Source organism: Carcharhinus amblyrhynchos, chromosome 8 (assembly GCF_965287045.1).
Source record: "Carcharhinus amblyrhynchos chromosome 8, sCarAmb.v2.hapA, whole genome shotgun sequence".
Classification (NCBI taxonomy): Eukaryota; Metazoa; Chordata; class Chondrichthyes; order Carcharhiniformes; family Carcharhinidae; genus Carcharhinus; species Carcharhinus amblyrhynchos.
In genome coordinates this window covers 112,134,396-112,153,955 of record NC_137331.1, presented here as the reverse complement: position 1 = coordinate 112,153,955, position 19,560 = coordinate 112,134,396, and the positions used below count along the sequence as shown (strand labels likewise).

Here is a 19,560-nt window from a genome sequence, read left to right as displayed (position 1 = left end):
TGTTTGCTTGTGACACTTGCCCTTAAGGAGAAGAGGCAGTAGTTTTTCACATTGCCTTCGGGTGAAGAGCGACCAACAGCTTTTGTTGTGCATTGTCATTTCACATTATTGATGGATCATTAACCTTTAATTACAATTTTTGGGCCATATAAAAGCTGCCAGCCCATTGCAAAGATCGTCACTGATCTTAGCTGCACATTCCTCCAATATATGTTGATGCATTATCATGCTTGCTTTTACTCATGAGCAGATGCCATCAACTAGTTTTGTTAAACTTTATTCTTCACAAGTAGATCATTGGCCTGTGACGGCCTCAAGTTCAGAGATAAACCAGAAATTATCCTATGATGGGGAAGATGATAGATATGGTATTGAAAGGAATGATAGACGCATCATCCGTATTTTGATTTGAAATCATATATCAAAAGAGCTTGAGTTGACAATCCAAAGTGGGTGTCAATTGTGGTAGATCAATGATCATTCCTCCTGGCCTGCATGGAAGAGTTCTTAAACAACTACATGAAGGATATCCTGGTATAGTCTGGATGAAGGAATTAGCATGTTATTTTTGGTGGCCAGGTATGGATGCTCAGATTGAGGAAAAAATGGAACAGTGTCAATCTTGTGCACAAATTCGAAATACACCAGCATTGTCTCCTTTGCCTCCATGGGAGTGGCCTAAAACGGTATGGCAACAATTACATGTAGATTTTGCTGGCCCATTTGAGGGTAACATATCCACAGTCATAACTGATGCACAGTCATAACTGATGCACACTCAAAGTGGCCGCAAATTATCATGAGTCAATTACTACAACAGAACAAACAATTGAAAAACTTGACAAAATATTTGCAAGATTTGGTAAACCGGAATAGATAATTCTTCAGTTTACCTCAAGTTTGAAGATTATTTCAAAGTAAATGGGATTTGGCGTATAAAATCCACAACTTATTACCCATCAACCAATGAATTAGCTAAAAGTTTTATACAATCCTGGAAATATTCATTAAAAGCTTCGAGAGCAAAGTTTGTTATCACATCATTTGAATAGCTTTTTGGCATCTTATAAAGTACTAGTCATATGACAATTCAAAATTCACCTGCATTACTATTTAAGAGAAAGTTGAGAACCACATATGATTTATTATTGCGTCCAGAAACTGCAGTGATAGTAGAACATAACAGTCTCTAGTGCTAGATGAGACATGAGAGCAAAACAATGCTCACTTCAACAAGGAGATTGAATGTTAGCACGTATTTATGCCATGAGTGAGAAATGGATAACGGCCATAGTTTCAGCAAGAACAGGTCCAATTTCTTATACAGTTCAAACCAAAGATGAGCTAATTTGGCAATGCCATGCTGGCCAATTGTTGTCATCTCAAAATGATTTCTCCAGAATCATCTACAGAAGTACTAAGTCTTTTAGTCCCAAGTGTTGTGAATGCTACTACGGAGAATCTCAGTTGCCTAATTGTGTAACTGCTACCATACAGAGTGAGAATGAAACAGAATTAGTTCCAAGAGAACCCAGTGTCTGCTGAAGTTTCAAGTCACACATCTAGGGTCAAGGACAGCCAAATTCCAGAAAGTCATGTACAATCAAAAAGGAATAGACAGTGTCCTGATTGACTTTGTTTATTGGCTGCTTATAATGATTAATGATGCATTGTACTGTGTCCAGTGTATTATTGATCCTATGTGTAATTTGTTGTTGTGACCACAGAAGTAAAAGGAGGAGGGATGTTATGTTTAAAAGGGTTACAGGTTGCTTTAAGAGTTGATCACATGATTTGATGGTAATGTTATTAATTGTTGCAGTTTTACTTTGTTTTGTATTGTGCAGTACAGAGAACACTTCTTTCAATAATTATGTGGGGTCGCAGGGATAGGGCCTGGGTGGGATTGTGGTCGGTGCAGACTCAGTGGGCTGAATGGCAGCTTCCTGCACTGTAGGGATTTAATGATAACGAAAACTTGTGTGTTAGTTTGAATCTACGTGTGCAAACCATGTCCTTTCTTTTCTGTTAAAAGCCCACAAGCCCCAACATAGTTAGGACATTAGAGTTTTAAAGAGATAATTAGGAGAATAGGAATCAATAGACTCTGCCATCACTAGAATTAAATGAAAAGATGTTGCAATAGACACCTCGGCCTGAGAAATAAATGCAGAACTGAAGTCGTCTAATGGTGAGTTGGGACAAGGGCATTGTGGGTTGAAACTTGAACTAGTGGGGTAGGCGATGTAAATCGTGTCAAGATTGTGATGGTAGATGGGCTGGACAGTGCAGAACAAGGTCGACACAGCAGAGTTTATGAAAGATAGAGGGTGACTGCAGCAAGTTGTGCAGATGAAAAGTGGAGTCCAGAGCTGGAAAGATCATGCTTTGGAAGTTTGTCACAGAAGCATTTTTGTACTGCAGGGTACATAGAAATTGAACTTCATCTCAATGAGATGACATTAAGCTGGTGAATATTGTGTTTGCATCTGTATATACCTGAGCTATGGATGTGGACTGTTATGGAATTGTACTTTGAGGTGATAGTAGTTTCATATCCAAGGCTGCATGTAAAAAGAATTCATCATCAGTCTCTCTGTTGTGCATCTCTTAGATGCATGTGACAGTGCAATGGAAGCAAATCATCTGTCAGCTTTCAGTATGTCATAGGAGCAAGAGTGCTGCAATGAGGCCATTCTTCCATTCAAGCCTGAACTACCATTCAGTTAGATCATGCTGATCTGTATCAGAGCTCACTCTGCTTACCTTTGTTCCATAACTTTTAACACACAAATCAACAATATATTTATTATTTCACAAATAATGTATGTATTTTTGAGAATTATGAAGTTTATACAAGTGTTGACATAGAAAGATGGTTATGCTCAGTTTAAAGATTATATAAACATTAATGTTCGGGTCTCAAAGTTGGAGGATGGGAAAGTGATCTGTATTGTTTTGTCCAACAGCACAAGTGGATGTTCTAACTGCTGCCCTCAGAGCTTCCACTCTTGATTTTGAGGAAGAACCATCTGTGAAACCACTGTGTGACCGAACAGAGTCGCAAGCAGATACTATGAACGTTGACCCTGTAAATGTTGACCAAGACCATGTGCCTTTAACTGCTGAAATTTCAGCCACTGTTGAGGTAGGGAGATAGCCTTGATGAACTTTTGGAATTTGTAAATTTCCTTACTGATTGAAAAAAATACTATTGACGAAATATACCTGTTGACTAAAGTTCGATTGTTATCAGGTTGAGGCTATTTTGTGTGCTCAGGGAAGAAAAGAAACCAAATCAACTAAAAGAAGTTTAAGTAATTTGTTTTAAACTGGCTTTAAATCTGATTCACCTTGGGAACACAAATGAGCAGGTGATCGCAGGATCCCACATACTTTAATCTTTTGGATTCAGAATCAACCTGTTGTTACCCACCAGAAACCCATTTCTCCTGTTGATCAGTGTGAAGAAATTCCTGATATTGGTAATTTGACAGAAAATACTGAAAGTATGTGGCAGATCTCTCAGTACCCAAAAATGAGTGTGCCTCAGTTTTGGGTTTGGATCCTTTGCCTGACTGGAAGATGAGTGCTGACACTGCTTGCAGCCAGAGTAACAACTCACCCTTCTACTGGTGCTGATGGACCTGCTCTGTATTTCCAATATTGTCGTTTTGTTTTGAATTTCCAGCATTTGTACGTTTGTCCTTATTTGACATCAACCCCAAATTTGCCTTTTATTAGTTTTATCCTGTTAGTGTTTGAAACTAAGCATTGTTCCATATTGTCTTTTTGAGATTGTTTACTGAATCTTCTACGTGTAAGGTCTTTCCTGAAAAATTACTTCTGTGGAGAAAAGCCTGATTTCTCCAACTCTTGCTCTTGAATCATTCCAATGATGTTGACTACTTCTGGAGCAAATTCTAGACTAGAATGTTTTGTGTTTCTGACCAAAACTAGTTGCAATACTCGAGGTGCTGCCTGTGCAGAGAGGACAGAGTGTGACATTCTCTGCCTTTATTCTTTGAGTTTGTAGTTCAGATTTGTTTTGGTTGCTGCTTGATATTTAGCATTTTCAGTTACTGCTCAGTCTAGTGTTTTTGACCACACTTTTGTGATGTTTGGTGCCCTTTTTTCCCCCGAGTGCAGTAGTTTGCACTTTTGATATCAGTTGAAAACTAAGGAGCCTAATTGAGAAACTGTGTTTCTTTTGGATCACAAGCCTGTGCTGTATTGTGGTCTAAGCTTGCTTGTCCAAAATTCATTTGATTTCTGCATTCATAATTTTGGATGAGTCTGTTTTGCTGACAATTAGACATACCCTGCAACTTGTAAGAAGCTAATTCAGTGTTTCTTTTTAACTTATCTGTTCAAAAGTAAGATGCGTTGATTTTTTTTTCTGTAATCCTTTTATCCCCACACTCCACGCCTCCCTTTTAAACTATGCTCGGCACTTGATGCCAGACTAATAGCAATTAGAATGCTTTAATTGTTTGAATTCTGGAAGTTTTGCAATGGTAATTTAAGACCTCTTTATCACACTTGTTTCTGTGCATTTGCAGGAAGACTGTGTAAGTGATGCAGTATATAGCACCAACCAAACGCAAGAGGCATCTCCCTTTTCAACATTGGTACCAGATGATCACGTGTTCACTTATTTTGAGACGGTGAGGTTATTAAAAAAGTTTTTAAGTTGGTGTAGTTTGTGAAAAGCTCAAAGTATTTTTTAAGAGTTTTTGAGTAAGTGCAACTTGGACAACTTTCTGGTCAAGTCGAGACTGTGCTGAAGTTCAGTTTATCGAAGACATCTCATTGCGCAAATCCAGATGCTCGTTGAATTTCGCAGTTCCTTTTTCTTAACGCCCACGAGCACTTCGCTAAATCAACACTGTCTCCTGCTTGGCCGTATGGGCAGGTAATTCATATCTGCAAGTGACTGAGTGACCACACTGACATGGCATAAAATGTGAATAAATGTGAAATTATTTGCTTTGGTACAATGTGTGTAAAGGAATTTTTCAATATTAAACCATTGCACATTGCTAGTCAAAGGATTTGCATATCCTTGTTCTTAAAGTTAACATGCAAATATGGCAAGCAGTTAGGAAGGTGGATTGTATGTTTGCCATTAATGCATTAATAGAAACATAAAAGTAAGGAAGTCTTGCTGAATATACATGTGGCTTTGATGCGATCATATCTCAGTACTATGCATGTGCCTTAGAAAGGGGTGTAACTAAGATTGGCTGGATTGATTCCTGAGGGAGAAAGTTAACGTAAGAGAAGAGATTGGTCCATTCGACTCAATGTCGTTGAGTTTAGGAGAATGTTTGGGGGGAATCTCATTGAAATGGTTAAAATTCTGATCAGGGCTTGATGTGGTAGATGTGAAGTTGTTTACCCTGGCTGAAGCGATTCGAACTAAGGAGCATAATCTCAGGCTAAGTAGTTGACCATTCAGTACTGAGGTGAGTACAGTCACTCATTGTTGTGGCTCTTTGGAATTCTACACCCCAGAGGATTATGAATGCTTAGTCACTAAATATAGTTGAGAATGTGATAGACCTACCTTTTGGGCTCTGAAGGGAATCAATTTGGAATTGAGTGGGAAGATGGTGTTCAAGTTTATGATCAGCTGCAATCTTACTGAATGGTGGAGCAGGCTCAAGCCCTATTCCTGCAATTTCTTGTCCTCTTATTGGGCTGGCCCTGCGGCACTCAGTAATAATGCCTAATCTCATTGCAATGAATATAAAATTGCATGATTAAAGTTGTCTTTATAGCTATCCTTTTTGCTAGAGCCTACAGTTTTCACTTTTTACATGCACTTTATTACAAGTTTAGTGGGGATCGGTTAACTCAGTTAGCTGATGGCTGGTTTGTGATGCAGAGCAATGCCAGTGGCGTGTTCAATTCCCGTACCAGGTTATCCATGAAGGTACCGCTTTTGCTGTACCTTGCTCCTTGCCTGAAGTGTAGTGTCCTTCAGGTTAAATTGCCACCAGTCAGCTCTCTTTCAAAGGGGAAAGCAGCCTAAGGTCCTCTGGGAGTATGGCAACTTCCATTGCAAGTTTAGATTTTGTTAGTTTGTAACACAACAATTTCTTTAATATGTAGAAGTTTTATATTTGTTCTAGTGTGTTGTACAGATTACAAACAAAACCTTTTACCCACAGTTTTAAAATTGGGCAAAATGCAACCATCTTGTAGCTTAACCATCTTGTTATGCTTGCACATAACATTTATTTAACTTCTGAAATCCTCATTTTTGTGGAGCCTCGAATAACTCCTTAATTTTGAGAAGTGGATCCTACTTGAAAAACAAGGAACGGGATGCACCTGTGGTTTGAGTGGTTATATGAAACACATTTAAAACTGAACTGCTCGATTTAATATGTGCAGACTTTAATAATGTAGTCTTGTGTTCAGGTGTACAGCATGTTGAATTCTCTTTCCATCAACAGAACCTAGAAGGCAGGCTTCAGTTTATTCAAGATCATTCTTGTCGGAGGCAAAGCAGCTTTGAAGAGGATAAAAAATCTAAAATTCAGGTAATTAAGTGCAACAACTTTAAATAGTAATGCTGAAGGCGAGACTGAATCATTAAAATTATCTTAATTGATTATTCACCTAGTCCAAAATTATAAAGATCAGGTTTAGTATTCAGAGGTTGCAATTTCTTGCCATGTGGGGATGCACAACCTGTGAAATTGCAACTTTACTGCCACTTTCAGAAATAAACTTATGGCTGGAGTATATGACGTGTTTCCATGTTGCATTGTATTTTGAGGTAAACCAAGTATTCTAGCTGTTATGGATATAACGATTCAGTGCAGGGGCAGGCCAAAACATTGTGTGATTTCAAGAAGAAATTAGCGATAGTAATATGGGGGGAAAGTGAGATCAGGATATTGAATTTGATGGCCAGCCATGATCAAAATGAATGGTGGAGCAGGCTCAAAGGACTGAGTGGCCTACTCCTGGTTCTGGTTTATATGTTGCTATGTATGTTTCTGTTCAGCCCTTCAAGCCCATTCTGCCATTCAGTGAGCTTATGGCAGATCTACGTCACCATTTTCTTGTGTCCCCATATCCCTTGATTTTTTAATATGGAGAAATCTTACCTATCTCGGTCTTGAACATTTTTGATGACTGAGCATCCACAGTCCTCTGGTGCCAAAAATGCTAAAAATTTACAGTCTTTTGACTGAAAAGTGCTCCTCATCTCTGTCCCAAGTGGCCTTCCCCTTGTACTGAGACTGTGTCCCCTGGTTCTAGACATCCTTCCTCATCTACCACGTTGAGCCCAGTGAAAAGTTTGTATGTTTGAATTAGATCACCTCTCAATCTTCTAAACACCAGAGAATAAATGCCCAGTCCACTTATTCATTCCTCATCAGACAATCCCTCCATCCCAGGAATTTGTATGAAGCTTTGTCGCACTCGTTCTTTGTCAAATCTTTGGGTACACACACCGCTTATCAAGGCCCTACATAATTGCAGTAAGACATCTTTATTCAAATCCTCTAGCAATAAAGACTAAATGTACCTTTTGCCTTAATTGTTTTTGCCTTAGCAGCTTGCTTTACCTATGTGTTAGTTTCTTCCCTATTTATTAACCTTTATTTAAGTAGCAGATTTAAGAATCCATGAGATGGTGATGAAACTAGCAAACTGACTAAAACATGCAATATATTTCTGCTCGTGTAAATTACCTAAAAAATCGTTTATACACAGATGAAAATTCCTAAGTAACTTTGGATGCTTGTTTAGATGTGTTAAGTTTAAGACTTGTCACTTCTTGTGTCTCATAAACTACGACAATAAGAGAAAATGTTGCGCCAAGCACTTCATTTTCACTCACCTGTGACATTAGACACTGTCTCTCAAATTGATTCATGCCAGAGTTTAGTTTCCTTTAAGAGAAATAGAATTGCATTTACCTATCATGTTGTCAAATCCCTTTTCCTTCATCCAGCAATCTATTCTGATGTTGAGATTTTCTGTCTCGACTACCAACCTTTGAAGGTTCATTTTGTGACCACGCTGAATTTTAATATATCAAAATGTATATATGAGATGTATCAGAAAAGGTTCCCCTCTTCTTACATCCAGTATTATATCAACTATCGGAAATGGGCTGCTTCTGTCTACCCATTTTAACACATTTATATAATTTTGTTACATTACACAGTAAACCTATTCTTCAAAGGCAATTTTTGCAGGCTTTCTTTAATACCATAGAACTATAGAATCCTACAGTGCAAAAGAAGGCCATTTTGCCCATCAAGTCTGCACCAACACTGACAGAGTATCTTACCCAGGCCCTATCATTGTAACCCCATGTATTTACCCCACTAATCCCCTAACCCCCACATCTTGGGACGCTGAGAGGCAATTTAGCATGGTCGGTCCATCTAACCTGCACACCTTTTTGACTGGGTGGAAACCGGAGTACCTGGAGGAAACCCACATAGACACAGAATATCTGTGTGGAGTTTGCATAAGGCTGGACTTGAACTCGGTCTCTGCTTTGAGGCAGCAGTGCTAACCACTACCACCAAGCAGCATTTCAGTGTATTTGCGTTAATGTTCCCTAAAACTTCAGTGTTCTTCCTTTTAAGGTTTTACATAGAATTCCACGAGATTTATTTTTACAGCGCTGATGACCTGAAGCACCGCTCTGAATATCCTTTTGAACCCATGTTCTTAAATGGCTCCACTCCTGTCACACAAACTAGTTGGGTCCCAAATTCAGTCCTTAATCTTTGCTAAGTTAATCTGTGGAGATGCCAGCAGTGGACTGGGATAAGAAGCCTCACAGCACCAGGTTAAAGTCCAACAGGTTTATTTGGTTGCATGAGCTTTCGGAGTGCTGCCACTTCATCTAGAGAGTGACTCACCTGATGAAGGAGCAGCATTCTGAAAGCTCATGCTACCAAATAAATCTGTTGGACTTCAACCCCGTGTTGAAAGACTTTTTACTTTGCTAAGTTAGTTAGCTTCAGAGGTGCAGGAACCCTAGAATCAATTTAAATCCCTGCATAAGGGAGTGAAAATTCAGTGTTGGTGCCAGAACCCCTTGCTTTTTAAGTGTACGTGGTCACTTGTGTGAGGTACTAAAGGGAGCCAACAGTTCCAACAAAACAATAAATGCTTTCAGGAAAGTGGGACAGAAATTGGCATGATTTTTTTTTAGAAAAAACTTTCTTCAATTCTTTGGACACTAGTTAATCTTTTGGGTGAAACTGTGTTTTGTTTTTGTTCACATCGGTCTCATTTATTGATTTAAAAGGTGTGGCATTGCACATGAGATTATTGAAGACTACTGCCTTGCTGCTTATACCCAGGACTGAGTATTATTTCCATAAAATCGCATGTGCTTCTGATCTAACAGTTTGTAAGAAGAGATGAATCACCTATTTTAATTATTTTAACATGTTCATTGCCCTAAGAAGCTGTTTACAGAAGCATCCTATATCTGAATAGTACTTGCTGCTTGTTTTTTAATTGGAGCTGGAAATTTTCAATTCTGTATAGAGATGCATTTATTTAAAGTTAAGAGGTCACACAACAGGTTCTCGTCCAACAGGTTTCCTTGAAATCACAAGCTTTCGGAATGCTGCTCCTTTGACAAGTGAAATGGAGAGAGGTGTGTAGGCTCAGGATGCATAGGCAGAGTGACAATAGCCTGACACTGAGAAATAATCGAGTGTCAACGGAAAAGTACAGAAATGTTGGAAAGGCCAACTGAATAACAGGTTTTTACAGGTAATCACGAATGTTAATAGATAAGTGCAAGCAATTAAATATAATCCGTATGTGTAAGGTGTTGACAGGATATATAACAATTGAAGGGATGATCTCAGAACAAATAACTTAAGGTAGAGAGATAATTAAAATAACCAAGAGTTTTTTAGTGCTAAACATTATGCAAATTCAGACAGAGATTAAGGGGTGTAAGGTGTCAAAACAGGACAGTTAGGCAGATTTTTTCCCCACAGAACTGTATGGTGGGGTTACATGTAGCGCGGAATGAACTCAAAATCCTGGTTATGGCCATCCTTATGAGTGCGGAACTTAGCTATCAATTTCTGCTCGGTCAAGTCCACTTTGTTGTGTCTCGAAGGTCGCCTTGGAGAATGTTTACCATGTCCTGACCCACTGAAATGCTCTCCAACTGTGGGGGGAATGCTCCTGCCTGGCGTTTATTGTGCGGTTTCCATTCATCCATTGTCAGAGTATCTGCATGGTCTCTCCAAAGTACCATGGCCAAAGGCACCCTTTCCTGCAGGGTATGCGGTGGACTACGTTGGCCAAGTTGTATGAGTACACGCCATATACCTGGTGATTGATGATCCCCGTGTGATGGTAGTATCAGTGTCAATGATCTGGCATGTCCTGCAGAGGTTACCACGGAAGGATTGTGTGATGTCGTGGTCACTGTTCCTCTGGAGACTGGGTAGCTGGCTGCGAACGATGGTCTGTTTGAGGTTAGGCTGCTGATTGAAGGCGGGCTGTTTGGTGAAGGAGCAGTGCTTCAAAAACTTGTGATTTCAAGTAAACCTGTGGACTCTAACCTGATGTCATGTGACCTTATTTTCCACCCCAGTCCAATACTGGCATCTCCACATTGTTTAAGGTTAGCTATCATGTATTTCCTACCAAGCATGCCAAAAGCAAGTTAAAATAATTTTCATCCTCTAAAATAATACAAAAATAGTAACACTTTTATGTAACACGTTGTCTCCCTGTGAAGTGCATTGCACCTTGCATTTTGTCAGTGCCCTCAAGAAGATTGAAGCAGGATCCTTCTAATTTATTTTGCCTACCTAGTATTATCTCTCTCAGTATGGTGGTGATGATGAGCTGAGATCTGAAATGTGTTGTATGCAGCATTGAGATTCATAGACAATTTGACTGTCTGATTTCTAGCCCTGGCTTTCTCGGTGGAATCATTGTAAGCATGTGCTCACTTCCTGCTTTATTTTTAACTGCATTTAATGTTTGTTCTGGTTCTGTAAGGCTCTAATCAATTTGAGAAAATCCACCTTGCTTAAAGGTAGCTTTCTTTAAAAGCATAGCCATGTTTATTTAACTTGTGTGCACTCTCTCTCAAACCATTATGCAGAAGAGCTAGAGTGTTTCTAAGATCAAAAGAAACTTGAATGCTCATCAGAAAATCAAACCTGTCAGATCAGAAATTTGCTTAATATTTCTGCAGTGACACTTTGCAATTCCGCTATGCTTCTGTAAATGTATCATGAAACATGAGCTGTTTTATATCTTCAACAAGGAAGTAGCCCAGCCGCAGTATTTCCAAAGGCAGTACATTTAAAAAGAACTTCCTGTACAGTCAGAGAAATGTGATCATACCCACTTAGCAAACTTTTGACATTAATAGCCATGGAATGAGTACAGTAAATAATTCACCACATCTCTTGAGATGTAAATTTCATTATGAAGAAAATAGATGTTTCGGTCAATCCTTAAGAAATTTTTATATTTTCTAAAGTTACCATCTTTTGTGGATCACTATGATCTTGGATTTTACTTGTAGAGTCAGCTGAGTAAATGTCCTTGACTTGGGTTGTATGGTGATTAGAGACTAGTGCTGTCAATACCTCATGCAGAAAAGTACATGTTGACATATTCTTGAAGGTCAGATCAAGTTTGACCATAATCCCACCGTAGTTAAATAGCCCATTAACACTCACTATCTGATCTCCACATACAAAGCATTTCCAATGAGGTGAAGTTCTAGGCAACTAATGGAAGCATGTGTAGCTGCTTTCTGCAAATGAATGGTCATGGAGATTTGGGAAGGTAGGGAGAGGCTTAATGTGGAAATGAGATATGTAATTATTTACAAAACTTGCCCTACAAAGAATGTTGCTGTGCAATACAGTTTATTATAAGATTTGGAATTTTGTTGATTTAACTTTTGCTCATCAACATTTTCAGGATGTAGTTCCTCAAGCATTGCTCGATCAGTACCTTTCCATGACTGATCCTTCACGTGCCCAGACTGTTGATACAGAGATAGCAAAGCACTGCGCTTACAGTCTCCCTGGAGTGGCATTCACTTTGGGCAGGCAAAACTGGCACTGTCTGAAAAATACATATGAGATACTAGCTTCAGATATGCAGGTATGTGGTGTAATTGTGCAGTTTTGAAAACCAGTATTACATATTGAATGCACTCAGTGCTGTTTAAAGAGAAACACAATCAAATTTTTCTTTTCAACTCATTTGAAGAGCTTATCAGTAGCAGGATTACCCTAAAGATTTGTGTTGATGATTTTCAGCTGGGCATTTGTAACAATGGGGTATTGCGATTGGCTTCAGTGCCTGGGGTTAGAAAACAAATCCCTTCTATTCAAAAGTTCGAATGTAGACATTGGTGAGAGGAGAAGTGGATTTGGTTACAATATCTTCCACTATTTAGAACGCTACAGCACAAACAGGCCCTTCGGCCCACGCGTTGTGCTGATCATATCCCTACCTACTAGGCCTATCTATAACCCTCAATCCCATTAAATCCCATGAGCTATTTACTATTTAAATTTATTTATTGCAAGTAGGCTACATTAACATTGTGATGAAGTTACTGTGAAAATTGCCTAGCGTCCTGTCTTGGTTCACAAGACCAGGAGGCTATCTGAATGCATGTGGTTGTTAAATATCCAATTCCCTTCATATGATTGCAGTTTAATCTGTTTCCAACAGATAGAATTTATTAAAACCAAAATTATGCATAAACACAATTGCTATCCCAATCTCTTCGTTCGAGATGCTTATTGGGAAAGGAAATCCCACGGGAAATTTGAGGTGCCATTATTCCCAGGGCGCAGTCAGTTGCTGTGTCTCTGCTTGCTGACAGACGCTCTGGGGAACTGGATCATCTTGCATTTATTCCTAAATCACCAACAGGATTTCCAAATCACAACCTCAGGATATCACAATGTGCACTCCGACACCTATCAGGTTCACTGAGGGAGAATTTAGCATGGCCAATGCAGCATGCAGACACAGGGAGAAAGTGCAAATTCCATCCAGGCAATGACCCAAACCAGGAATCGAACCCTAATGCTGAGAGGCAACAGTGCTAACCACTGTGCCGCCCTGGCTGATGCTCAATAAGCTTGCACGCTTGCATATGAAGGAAATCCAAAATAGTGAAATATCAGAGGGTTGCTATTGTCTTTGGCCCCAATCCTTTGTGAAGGATAGGATTCAGTTGATCGCTTGGTCTAACTCCATTACTTTGATTGCATGCAGTAATATTTAAAATTGGAATTAATTTCAACAATGGGTGCATGTTTATCAGGTTTTTAACATTTAATCTGGGGGTTCTTTTTCATTTTGATCTGTTGTTGCATCAAGGGAAATATTTAACGTCGGATTGAGTGGCAACAGTATGTTAGACACTTGCTTTGCATACACAGTCAAATTGGTAGGGTTGAAGTCACCCTCTCTGCTAGCTTCTCTAGTTTTCTAGTTTACCTGAACCTACAGTCCAAAATGTTGGTACTAAATTGGAAAGTAAAACGTACATTTAAAATTTGGGAAAATGCAAAAGTGTCTTAACAGTTAATTTTTAAATTTTGGACTCAGGTATTCCATTAGGGCAGTGTAAAAGTTAATTTTTGTATATAGCTAGGTGTAGTGATTTTCACAGGAACGTCATTGCAGTGTTGTGACAAATAATAAACTTTAAACTTCATATCAAGCTAGGGAATAAATCCTTGACTCTAATGCCAAGTTAGGAAATTAAAAAATAGCTTTCATCTTTCACTGTCTTTCATTGGATTAATTATTCCAATCTACAGTATTGATTTAAGCACATACAATATAAGGATTTATTTTTCAAACATTTAAATTGATCTGTTGTTTTTTTTGATGAAAGCTAAATGCAGAAAGAATTTGTCATGTACCGTGAAGGGAAATGTTTTTTATTCTTTAATGGGACGTGCGTCTTGCTGGCAAGGCCAGCATTTGCTGCATGTCCCTCATTGCCCAGACAAGTCGTCATTGAGAAAGAGAACCTTGTATTAAGTGGCTTCCTCATTCATAATTCAGCTCCCCTACATCAGCGTGATTAACATCTGAAAGAATTGTGCCATGAGTTGAAATGCTTAAATTAACATTTAGTAGTTCTGCTTAATTTGCGTTATGTGTTCTTGCTTTACTTCCGTTTTCAGTGGAAAGTTCGAAGGACTCTTGCATTCTCCATTCATGAGCTGGCAGTCATTCTTGGAGACCAGCTAACTGCAGCAGATCTAGTTCCTGTTTTTAATGGCTTTTTGAAAGACCTTGATGAAGTACGGATAGGTGTCCTGAAGCACTTGTACGACTTCTTGAAGGTAATTTGTAAATTGTAGTAATTAATCTGTTAGCTCTCAGTGACGATGTGGGTATGCCGGCGTTGGACTGGCGTAAACACAGTAAAAAGTCTGACAACACCAGGTTTTAGTCCAACCTATTTATTTGATAATATACTCGCAAGCTTTCGGGTTAGCCCCTTCGTCAGGTTAGCCCCTTCACCTGACGAAGGGGCTAACCCGAAAGCTTGCGAGTATATTATCAAATAAATAGGTTGGACTAAAACCTGGTGTTGTCAGACTTTTTACTGAGCTCTCAGTGACTACAGAGTCACTAGGGGGGTGCAAGGATTTGCTCTTCGTTCTTTATATTTCTGGGACTTTGATTTAAATGCAGCCTCTAAAGATGGGATGGAAGTCTTCTCTCTCTTTCTGGCTGTAGGGATTCTTAGTAAAAGTAGATGGTTGCATAATGAACACCAGGAAGGTTGCAGGTTTGATCCTTGGTCTGCTGAATTAGTGATCTTGATCTGCAGTGGCAGTAGGGACAACACAATGTCTGCTTAAAGAAGGAAACATCAACCACTGTTCCTGATTGCTTTTTAGCCTGTATATATTGCACAGATGTTGAGATCAAAAAGGAAGAGGTATTGGGGTTCTTGAGAAACATTAAGGTAGACAAGTCCCCAGGGCCTGATGGGATATATCCCAGAATACTGAGAGGCAGGAGAGGAAATTGCTGGGGCCTTAAGAGAAATCTTTGTATCCTCACTGGTAACAGGACAAGTCCCAGAGGATCAGAGAATAACCAATGTTGTTCCTTCGTTTAAGAAGGATAGCAAGAATAATCCAGGTAATTACAGGCCAGTGAGCCTGACGTCAGTGGTAGGAAAGTTATTGGAGAGGATTTTTCGAGACAGAATTTATTCCCACTTGAAAATAAATGGGCATATTAGCGAGAGGCAACACGCTTTTGTGAAGGGGAGGTTGTGTTCCACTAATTTGATCGAGTTTTCTGAGGAAGTGACAAAGGTGATTGAGGGTACATCAATGGATGTTGTCCACGTGGGCTTCAGTAGGTGGGCTTCAGTAGGTGGGCTTCAGTAGGTGGGCTTCAGTAGGTGGGCTTCAGTAGGTGGGCTTCAGTAGGTGGGCTTCAGTAGGTGGGCTTCAGTAGGTGGGCTTCAGTAGGTGGGCTTCAGTAGGTGGGCTTCAGTAGGTGGGCTTCAGTAGGTGGGCTTCAGTAGGTGGGCTTCAGTAGGTGGGCTTCAGTAGGTGGGCTTCAGTAGGTGGGCTTCAGTAGGTGGGCTTCAGTAGGTGGGCTTCAGTAGGTGGGCTTCAGTAGGTGGGCTTCAGTAGGTGGGCTTCAGTAGGTGGGCTTCAGTAGGTGGGCTTCAGTAGGTGGGCTTCAGTAGGTGGGCTTCAGTAGGTGGGCTTCAGTAGGTGGGCTTCAGTAGGTGGGCTTCAGTAGGTGGGCTTCAGTAGGTGGGCTTCAGTAGGTGGGCTTCAGTAGGTGGGCTTCAGTAGGTGGGCTTCAGTAGGTGGGCTTCATCTTTGACAAGATCCTTCATGGCAGACTAGTACAGAACATGAAGTTGCATGGGATCAGATGAGCTGGCATGGCGAATACAGAATTGGCTCGGTCAGAAGACATAAGGTAGCAGTGGAACGGTGCATTTCGGAATGGAGGGCTGTGACAAGTGGCATTCCTCAGGCATCTTTGCTGTTCTTAATATGCACGAATGATTTGAAGGAAAATGTAACTGGTTTGATGAGTCACGTTGCGAATGACATAATGACGGTCCTCATCGCTATCCACAAATTCACCAATCTGAGGAGACAGCAGAATGTGGATCAGTTGGAAACTTGGGCAGAGAAGTGGCAGATGGAGTTTAATCCAGACAAATGTGAGGTAATGCATTTTGGAAGATCTGATAAAGATAGGAAATATACAGTAAATGGCAGAACCCTTAAGAGTATTGATAGGCAGAGAGATAGGGAAGTACAGGTACACAGGTCACAAAGTGGCAACGCAGTTGGAGAAGGCAGTCAAGAAAGCATATGGCATGCTTGCCATCATCGGCTGGGGTGTTGTGTTTAAAAATCGGCAAGTTGTGTTGCAACTTTATAGCACTTTCGTTAGGCTGCACTTGGAATGTAGTGTTTAATTCTGGTCGCCACACTACCAGAAGGATGTGGAGGCTTTGGAGAGGGTATAGAAAAGATCTACCAGGATGTTGCCTGATATGGAGGGTGTTAGCTGAGGAGAGATTGGAGAAACTTGGTTTGCTGTCACTGGAACACTGGAGGTTGAAGGGCGACCTGATAGAAGTCTACAAGAATGAGAGGCATGGACAGAGTAGAGAGTCAGAAGCTTTTTTTTTCCCCAGGGTGGAAGAGTCAATTACCCAGGGGGCATAGGTTTAAAGTGCGAGGGACAAGGTTTAAAAGAAGCAAGTGTTTTTACGCAGAGGGTGGTGGGTGCCCGGAACTCATTGCCGGGGAGTTAGTGGAAGCAGATACAATAGTGACTTTTAAGGGATGTCTTCACAAATACATGAATAGAATGGGAATGGAGAGATATGATCCCCAGAAGGGTAAAGGGCTTTAAGTTCAGTCGGGCAGCATGGTCGATGCAGGCTTAGAAGGCTGAAGGGCCTGTTCCTGTGCTGTAATTTTCTCATTCCTTTGTTCTTTGTGAGCCGAGTGGTGCTAAAACAGTGTTACTAACCATGGAACCAGAGGACGAAAGCAAACAATATGGAACAACTTGGAATGGCTGAAATACAGGCTGCTTTTCTGTTTGACCCTGGACCAAAGCCGTGTGAAGTATGTTAGATAGAGGTTTATTTGATATTTAGTTCGTGCTGAGCCTGACCTGGAAATATTTGCTATGAGTGCTAGGAGGAAAGTGTTTAATTCGCCAGTTCAATGATTGCACAAATCTCACTAAATATTTAAGCGTACATTAGTAAGGAAGTAGGTTTAGAAACTATTTTGAACTAGGACACAAATGTGGCTGTAAACATTGATACCTAACACAGAAAACCTGAATATTACAGTTTCATGTAGTCTAAACTAGTCAAGTCTGTGCCACTTGCTCTGTTTTTCCAATGTGCCTGTATGCTTGTATTCAATTTAGATTGTCCTTTCTAAAGTGTGTTTTTTGGGTTCCACAGTTGCTCCAAGCAGAAAAGAGAAGGGAGTACCTCTCTCAGCTCCAAGAATTTATGGTAACAGACAACAGCAGGAATTGGCGCTTCAGAGCTGAGCTTTCTGAGTATGTATTTGAGCATTCAGTAGTTTTGTTTATGACCTATATTTTTTTTTGGCTCAAGTGGACTAACTTTTAAAATAGAATAGAATAAAATCCCTACAGTGTAGAAAGAGACCATTGAGCCTGCACCGACAACAATCCCACCCTATCCCTGTAACCTCACGTATTTACCCCACTATTTCCCCTGACACTAAAGGGAAATGTAGCGTGGACGATCCACCTAACCTGCGCATCTTTTGACTGTGGGAGGAAACCAGAGCACCCGGAGGAAACCCACGCAGATTCAGAGAGGATGTGCAAACTCCACACAGTCAGTCACCCAAGGTCAGAATTGAACCCAGGTCCCTGACACTGAGACAGCAGTGCAAGCTGCTGTGCCACCCTATATCAAAAGCTCTCCATGTAGCAAATTATTCTGCAATTTACCACTGGAACAAATGTACAATCTTTACGACTCAGTTAAAATAGAAACTTAATTTCTTAACCCTTATAGAATTTTCAAGGAACTATGCTTTTATGATCATGCAAGTGATATTAATCGAATTCTCTTCAATACATACCTAATTCTACCTTTTAACTTGAGATATTGTAGTTGAGAACTGATTTCAAATTCTCATCAGCCATAGTATGAATGACGTAAACTGCTTCCCAGAGCGTTCAGGGAGAGTAAACTCCAAGTCATACAGTACCTGCCTGAATTGTGGACTGAAAGTTAAATCCAGATTAGGCAGACTGTTTACAAGAGGCTGATCTGCGCAGAGGACAGGAAGTCATAATTTTTAGCTTTGTCCACTAATGAGTAATCTGGAGTATAGGGTGGAATATATAAGTTTACAGCTGTAGCATAAACTATAAAAATTACAGCACCAAAGGAATCCGACCAATCATGCTGATGCTAATTCTATTGCTATTACTCCAATTTTCTTGCCTTTTTTTACCATAATGTAAAAAAAAATCCACACTACTTGAACCATAGAATCCTTGCATACAGGAGGTGGCCATTTGGCCCATTGGGCTTGCGCCAACAACAGTCCTATCCAGGCCCCTTCCCCATAACCCAGCGTATTTACCCTGCTAGACCACTTCCTCCCCCCGCTTCCTTCCCCTCCACCCCCCTTCCTTCCTTCCTCCCTCTCTCTCCCCCCCCCCTTCCTTCCTTCCTTCCTTCCTTCCTTCCTTCCTTCCTTCCTTCCTTCCTTCCTTCCTTCCTTCCTTCCTCCCTCCCTCCCTCCCTCCCTCCCCACCCACCCACCCACCCACCCACCCACCTACCTACCTACCTACCTACCTACCCACCCACCTACCTACCTACCTACCTACCTACCTACCTACCTACCTACCTACCTACCTACCTACCTACCAACCAACCAACCAACCAACCAACCAAGTTAGTATGGCCAATCTACCTCACGTGCACATCTTCGGTTCCCTTGTAAAGGAATTCTGTTCTTAATAGCCTCCTGTGGTGAAGCATTCAATGTTCTAATAAAACTGAAATAAATTCTAATTTCTCCTTCATTCTGCTACTGTCCTAGAATCCCAACTTTATAAGAAATAGGAGTAGGCCATCTAGCCCTTCGAGCCTGCCCCACCATTCAATAAGATCATGGCTGATCTGTCGTGGCTCATTCCACTTTCCCGCCCTCTCCCCAATACCCTTAATCCCCTTGCCTATCAAAAACCTATCTACCCACATCTTAAATATATCTAGCGAGGCAGCCTCCACCACTTCAACGGGCAGAGAATTCCAGAGATTCACCACCCTTTGAGTGAAGAAGTTCCTCCTCAACTCCGTTCTAAACTGCCCCCCCTTATCTTGAGGCTGTGCCCTCTAGTCCTACTGTCCTTTCTGAGCGGGAAGAGCCTCTCCACCTCTATCCTATCCTATCCATCCCATTCATCATCTTATACGTCTCAGAGATCTCCCCTCATTCTTCTAAACTCTAACGAGTACAAGCC

At 40.6% G+C, this 19,560-nt stretch overlaps 1 protein-coding gene across 3 annotated transcripts in view; it reads left to right on the top strand.

Annotated features, from left to right (window-relative positions):
• ppp4r1 (protein phosphatase 4, regulatory subunit 1) overlaps positions 1–19,560 on the top strand; it is an 82,423-nt gene that overhangs the window by 48,303 nt on the left and 14,560 nt on the right. For all 3 annotated transcript variants that reach the window (XM_080194662.1, XM_080194659.1, XM_080194660.1), the window contains 6 exons: positions 2,970–3,148; positions 4,563–4,667; positions 6,465–6,551; positions 11,965–12,150; positions 14,205–14,366; positions 17,504–17,604. In XM_080194662.1, the coding sequence (XP_080050788.1) occupies positions 2,970–3,148; positions 4,563–4,667; positions 6,465–6,551; positions 11,965–12,150; positions 14,205–14,366; positions 17,504–17,604 (820 nt within the window). The remainder of the gene's footprint in view (positions 1–2,969; positions 3,149–4,562; positions 4,668–6,464; positions 6,552–11,964; positions 12,151–14,204; positions 14,367–17,503; positions 17,605–19,560) is intronic.